A 6,000-nucleotide genomic window follows, 5' to 3' on the forward strand; every position below is an offset into this window, starting at 1 on the left:
ATAGCGTAAGCATACTATGCCGAAATAGTGCACGGCCATATTTGCTGAATAAAATACTTCAGTACACCCACCGGGAATGGAACTGACGACCATGAGGTTGCTAGTCCGATGCCTTATCGATTACGCCACAGAGACGATCAATGATTGGGAGAATTTTATAAAATATATAAATTTAATTTATACAATTGACACAAGAAGGAGAAAATAGACAAATATTATTTGAAAACAGTTATATTTATTCTAAGGAATCTTAGATAAATGTGTACAACAAAGTTTCAAACTAATTACATACAGATCGTTAGATGAATTGATATCATGGGGTCATTAAAACGCTTTTTTATATAGCGCTTGATTGAAGGATGTAAAAGAAAATTATCAATGAGAATCCACGTCTGTAAACAAATCAGTCTTACTAACAAAACAGAAAATAAAGATGAGTATCGTTGGGACAGAAAATTCTGACTTATTTAGAGAAAATACTAGTAACCAAAATAACTAAGCATGCAACTAAAATAGCATGAAGAATTTGAATGAGTTTTTGCAAGTGCGCTGTGTTACCACCATTATTTTCAGGAAAAAATCAAATGGATTGCCGCATAAATAATAACAACAGTCAGCATAATAATAACAATAGTGTTGCATTATGCATGTACTATGCCTAAATAGTAGGCAGGGTTTGACACATAGTGCACTCGCCTCCGGCTCGTGCACCATGATGTGTCAAACCCTGCCTACTATTTAGGCATAGTACATGCATAATGCAACACTATTATATAAATGTACATGTACACGTATCATGCATCTATGCATTAAATATTTTAGGTGTTTATTTTATGTTATAGTACCCCCTAGGAAAAACGGGCATAAATGTCACAATTTCACAAGATCTTTCAAACTAAATAAAAAAAAAATTATGGACGTGTTTGTAAAATCTGACCAGCTATGTTCAGCAAACCAAATCATGGACATTTAAACCATAAATGTTTCATACAAATGATTCCTGCAGATCACTCGCCAAATGCGCCCATATTCTTTACAATAAAATTTCATAGAACTTCCAGAATTAGGTAAAATTTCACATTTTATGGAACTATAGTGTCATAACACATACCTGAATTAACGGGATTTTTTGGATGTCAAATGTTCATATCAAAATAGTTTATCTTTGTTACACTTAGGCCAAAAAAACCTGTCGTTTTCGAGGTTGCGCCGCCTGGACATACATGTACCATTGTTTATACAAAAGCTTTACTTATTTATTTAAAAATAAAATTTATGATTTGGTTTATTCTATAGATAGAAAAGATGATGATAAATAAATGTTTTAAAATATATTAAAGCCGCTTGGTCCGATTCTAATCGCTAAAAAATATATTCGTTTTTCTTCTTGAAAAATAATTGTCCATAAATTGTTTCTCATTTTGTCAAATTATATCCCCAAAGTCTTTTTCTTTCAAAAGATATCAAAATTCAAAAGTAAAAAAAAAAATAATTCTTGTTAGGTCGCACAAAAAATAATTCTATGTTGATATCGCGTGAAATCACCTTCGAAAAATTAAATTTATCGCTTACATGTATATCTCATGAAGAACGAACCCGAGCATTTTTTTCACAACAAAGTACTTATACCTGTACACGGACAATATTTTAGCCTTCGTTACTAAATTTCCTTTAAAATAAATATCTGATTTTCCTTTATTCTTTAGATATGCATATTAATATAAAAATTACTATGGATTATATTCAGTGACTTAGGCTTCTACTAATGGAAAAAATACTCGGGTTTGAATTATCTTCATAATTAGATAAAACCGATAAATTTATTTTTTTCAAAGGTGACTTCACAACAGATCTTAACTTCCTGTCAGGAACTTCTGTTTGTCTATAAGGTTTTTGATCTATGTTTTCCACGTAAGGATTGTTGTAATAAACTATTAAATCAATCTTATACTTTATTTTTATATATTATCTATGTAATGACGTACTTTTATTGTGTAAGATACAGTGAGGTTGCCAATAACGAATCGCACCCGTTAACGAATCACTTTCAGATGAAAATTCTGTATTTTTCTTATCAAAGTCCAATACTTAGCTTAACCTACCCTGTCATGCTGAATTATTCTTGCTTTTATCATTTATCATGAAATTATTAAATTCAACTCGTTCAATGTCCTAATTTTTAAATAAACATAACAAGCTTTTTTGTGACGCAGACCATGCAGAAGCGTACATGCAAGCAGACTACTTTCACTTTTTGGTACCGCTCCAATGTGAATCGTACATTCTAGGTAAACAAATTTGGTGCAGATGTTTAATAAAATTATGTCTAAAAGCACTGAAAGCGTCATACAATTTCTAAATCAGAAATTAATAGTATTTGCATTAAAGTTGGGGGTATTTAGGTTTCCAATAACGAATCGCTGTTTCAAGAAATATGAGATGCAGGAATCCTGCCCAAATTATAATTTTTCGTATGCGTTTTTTTTTTTTTTTTTTTTTTTTTTTTTTGCACACCAGTTACAATGAAAAAACAACAGAAGATGTCTACCAAAAGCGTACAAAAAAGGTGGTTAAAATACACATAATCAAAATCAGCAGCCAAAATCACTAAGACGTGCAGAGCATGTGGATTCGAGAATGTCTCCCGGTGGTATATGTGCATGTAAGCTAATGTGAAGACATCGACGATAGCGAAATAAAAATCGTCATAATTACCAAACAGAATTAAGATTTAGAAATTTTATTTATTTATCCCTTTGCAATTTAAACTTTTCTACTAAATCATTATTTCCAACAATACCTCGTTTGCAGTTTTCCTTTTCCCTAAAAAAATTATTTCAAATAATCAATTTTTATTTCTTGTCATGATCAAGCTCAAGCTCGTATAATATAAAATGCATGTTGCTAACAATACTTTTTCAATTCAACATCAAGCTAGATAAATTATAAACAGAGTTTTATGATACCCCCCCTTCTTTTTCAACATATATACTAGTTAGTAAACATTTTATTTAAATTACACATTGAGAAAATGATATGCATACTGCAGCCTTTTGCCTATATGGAATATATGCCACCACTGCCGTAACGTAAAAGGAAGAAAGAGCACTATGAAAGCAGCAGAGGAGAATGAGCTGTCTTATTCATTTCTATAGAGACGATGGACAGTTGAAGTAGACCCATATAAAATGAAAGGACAACCTCCAGTATTTAATAAATCAGAATGTTTAGTCTACTGTGGATGTTGGAATGGAGAAATCCGATAAATGAATCCCAACATCATCATTTGTAAAGTTGTCTCTGCTCATTGGAGGAAATTTAGGTGTTGGGTCTCGACATTTTGAAAATATAATTGTTCCTTTCAGCTTTAGGTATCTCTGAAGCCAGGCTTGTAGGAAGCAATTTCAGTTGGTGGGGGAGGGGTGCAGAGCCATACATTTTCAGTTGAGGAGGCACTATCAACCACCAAAATTCCTTGACAATTAATTAATCAAGCATAAAAAAGGTCATCGGACTTTTTTTTTTTGAGGGGGTACAATCATGTATCTAGCGATATATTTTCTATCTAAATAGCGTTAAACTTATGGGGAGGGGGCGTGGTAGCTCAATGAGTACAATTCTTGAATCAAAAATTAATTCTTCGGCTGTTTGCAGTTCATCACATATAAATTTTTACTTCCTCTTATATCAACTAGTCATTTGCTTTCCCTATGATTTCATTGTTGTTTTTGCATTAATTGTCGGATGCAAACAACTCAAAAAATTCCTAGCTTTTCTACTTTTTTTGAAGGGGGGGGGTGTGAAATATTTTAAGGCATAGTAAAACGTTACGTAAGAAGGGTATTTTTAAATTTACACGGTCCCGAACCAGAATAATCAGCTTTACGTCACGTGACTCGGTAATGGAGAAAATGATCCGCTAAAGGAGAAAACATCATTCATACAAGTACAGCGATAATTTTTTATTTAATCAGTGGTTATTGGGAAAATATATATGATGTTATAAGTAAAACATAGTACCACCAAACAATGTTGTAAAATGAATTTAACTCAAACTCAGGTACGAAATATCCAAGCAAATTTACTAAGTGATTCGATATCGGCAACCTCACTGTAATATGTGCCTGTTTCGGATTAAGCGGCTTTAATGTACATAAAACGGTTTTAATTTTATGGCGCTAGTCCACGAACTTTTTGATACCCCCTCGTACAAGGTTTTGAAAACACATCTGATTTGATGAAATGAATATTTCTATTCATGACATTATAATCTAGTGTAACATCGGACTGTGCAGCATGTGTATACGAATAATTTATATTGATGACGCTCGTGAATTATTGTGTATTTTTTTGAATTTTAAAAATTAGATAAATTATAATCTATAATTAATTTTCGCTAGCACTTTGCAGTGTGACAAAATATTAAAGAAAATGTAGTGTTTGTCCATGTTTATGTAGTAAAAAAATCAAAATCCAAAAGTTTGACGTAATAATGAAATTAGCTTAACGTCAGACTGGTGCATGCTCAATTTTGTGACTTTTAAAGACCCCACGTTTTATGCAAAAATATAAGGTTCAATCAAAAAAAATATTAAAGATTTCTGACTCGGTTTTTCATAAGAAATATTTTGATATACATTAAATATATATAGAACCATTTATTTCAACAAAAACGTAATTGTCTACGAACTTTCTGGACAACCCTCGTAATTAATGTCTGTCTGTTAACAGTTCCTGATGCCAAAAGCAAGGAGGAGGATGGAGGTCTCTCAGCGGAAGCCATTGCTACTATTGCTTCTGCAGTCATCGCATTCTTTGCTCTTGTGCAAGCGACGGTGGTAGCGATGTTAGAGTTTTCCAGAAGAACATATGGAAGTGATTTGAATGGCTCAGACAATAATAAAAAGAAAATGATTTACCAGGGGAAATTTTCAAAATACAATAACCCGAGCTGTAATTAATTAAGAATGCATTGAGGTCTATGGGAAGAAGCACATTTTTAAAAATAAAAAATTAGGTAGTATGAATATCAAAGAAATGCTTTGGTGGAAAGATGCATACAATTATCAAGAATAGAAAAATAATTTTGGATCGTATGTCTCCATATACCGAGTATTCAGCCAATATATACATACTGTATATATAACAATGGAAAACTATATGTACATCAAATCTCATGAAATAAGAAAATCCATATGCAGATTTAGAATAAGTGCTCATGACCTAAGAATTGAAAAAGGCAGATATGAATCTGGTCAAAGAATTCCCTTAAATATAAACGAAAGAATATGTTTAATGTGTAACCAAAAGAATATAGAAGATGAATATCATTTTCTTACTGAATGTCCATTATATACTGAGGAGAGAGATAAATTTTTTCGTGATATCTCATTACTTAACAAAAATTTCATATTATTATCAAAATGAGACAAATTTCTCTGGTTAATGTCTAATGAAGACAATTTAATTATTACAAAGCTAAGTGAATATCTTGTCAAAGCCTTCAAAATAAGGCATAATGCCATGAGTCTTCATAAATGATGTTAAATATTTATCTGTATAATGGTATATATGTATATTGATAATATTGATTTTGATCGCATGTTAATTAGCGATTTCATAACCCCAACTGCTGCATTTACATGTACAGTTACTTGCATATCTTATATCAGATATATACATGTATGTGTGTTTATGTTTGTGTATGTTTACGAAACTTTATTTCAGAACTTTCCATCTTGTCATTGTAAAGAAAACCTTTATGCCTCCTGGGCCCAAAATTGGAAAATAAAATTATCTTATCTTATCTTATCTTATCTTGTAAAATTTGGCGCGCCATAGCATTTTTTAATGATCCATAGTCCTCGGACAGTTTGCACTTATTTCCCCTGGCGATACTTACATGCATATGAATATTTTATCGATCGATTGAGAGAGAGAGAGAGATCTGTGAATATACATCTAGTCTTTATAAAATGTATTTATCATTCAAAAAATGAG

General features: G+C 31.6%; 1 protein-coding gene across 1 annotated transcript in view; it reads left to right on the forward strand.

The window, feature by feature from the left end:
* Positions 1 to 5,149, forward strand: part of LOC134243367 (uncharacterized) — a 28,793-nt gene extending 23,644 nt beyond the window's left edge. The window contains exon 5 of the mRNA XM_062725624.1: positions 4,732 to 5,149. Coding sequence (XP_062581608.1) covers positions 4,732 to 4,961 — 230 coding nt within the window. The 3' untranslated portion in view covers positions 4,962 to 5,149. The remainder of the gene's footprint in view (positions 1 to 4,731) is intronic.
* The last annotated feature ends 851 nt before the right edge of the window (positions 5,150 to 6,000 follow it).

The sequence above is a fragment of the Saccostrea cucullata genome, unplaced genomic scaffold (genome assembly GCF_032062105.1).
Source record: "Saccostrea cucullata isolate Sc308-1 unplaced genomic scaffold, CSIRO_AGI_Scuc_v1 ctg2580, whole genome shotgun sequence".
In the NCBI taxonomy this organism is placed as follows: Eukaryota; Metazoa; Mollusca; class Bivalvia; order Ostreida; family Ostreidae; genus Saccostrea; species Saccostrea cuccullata.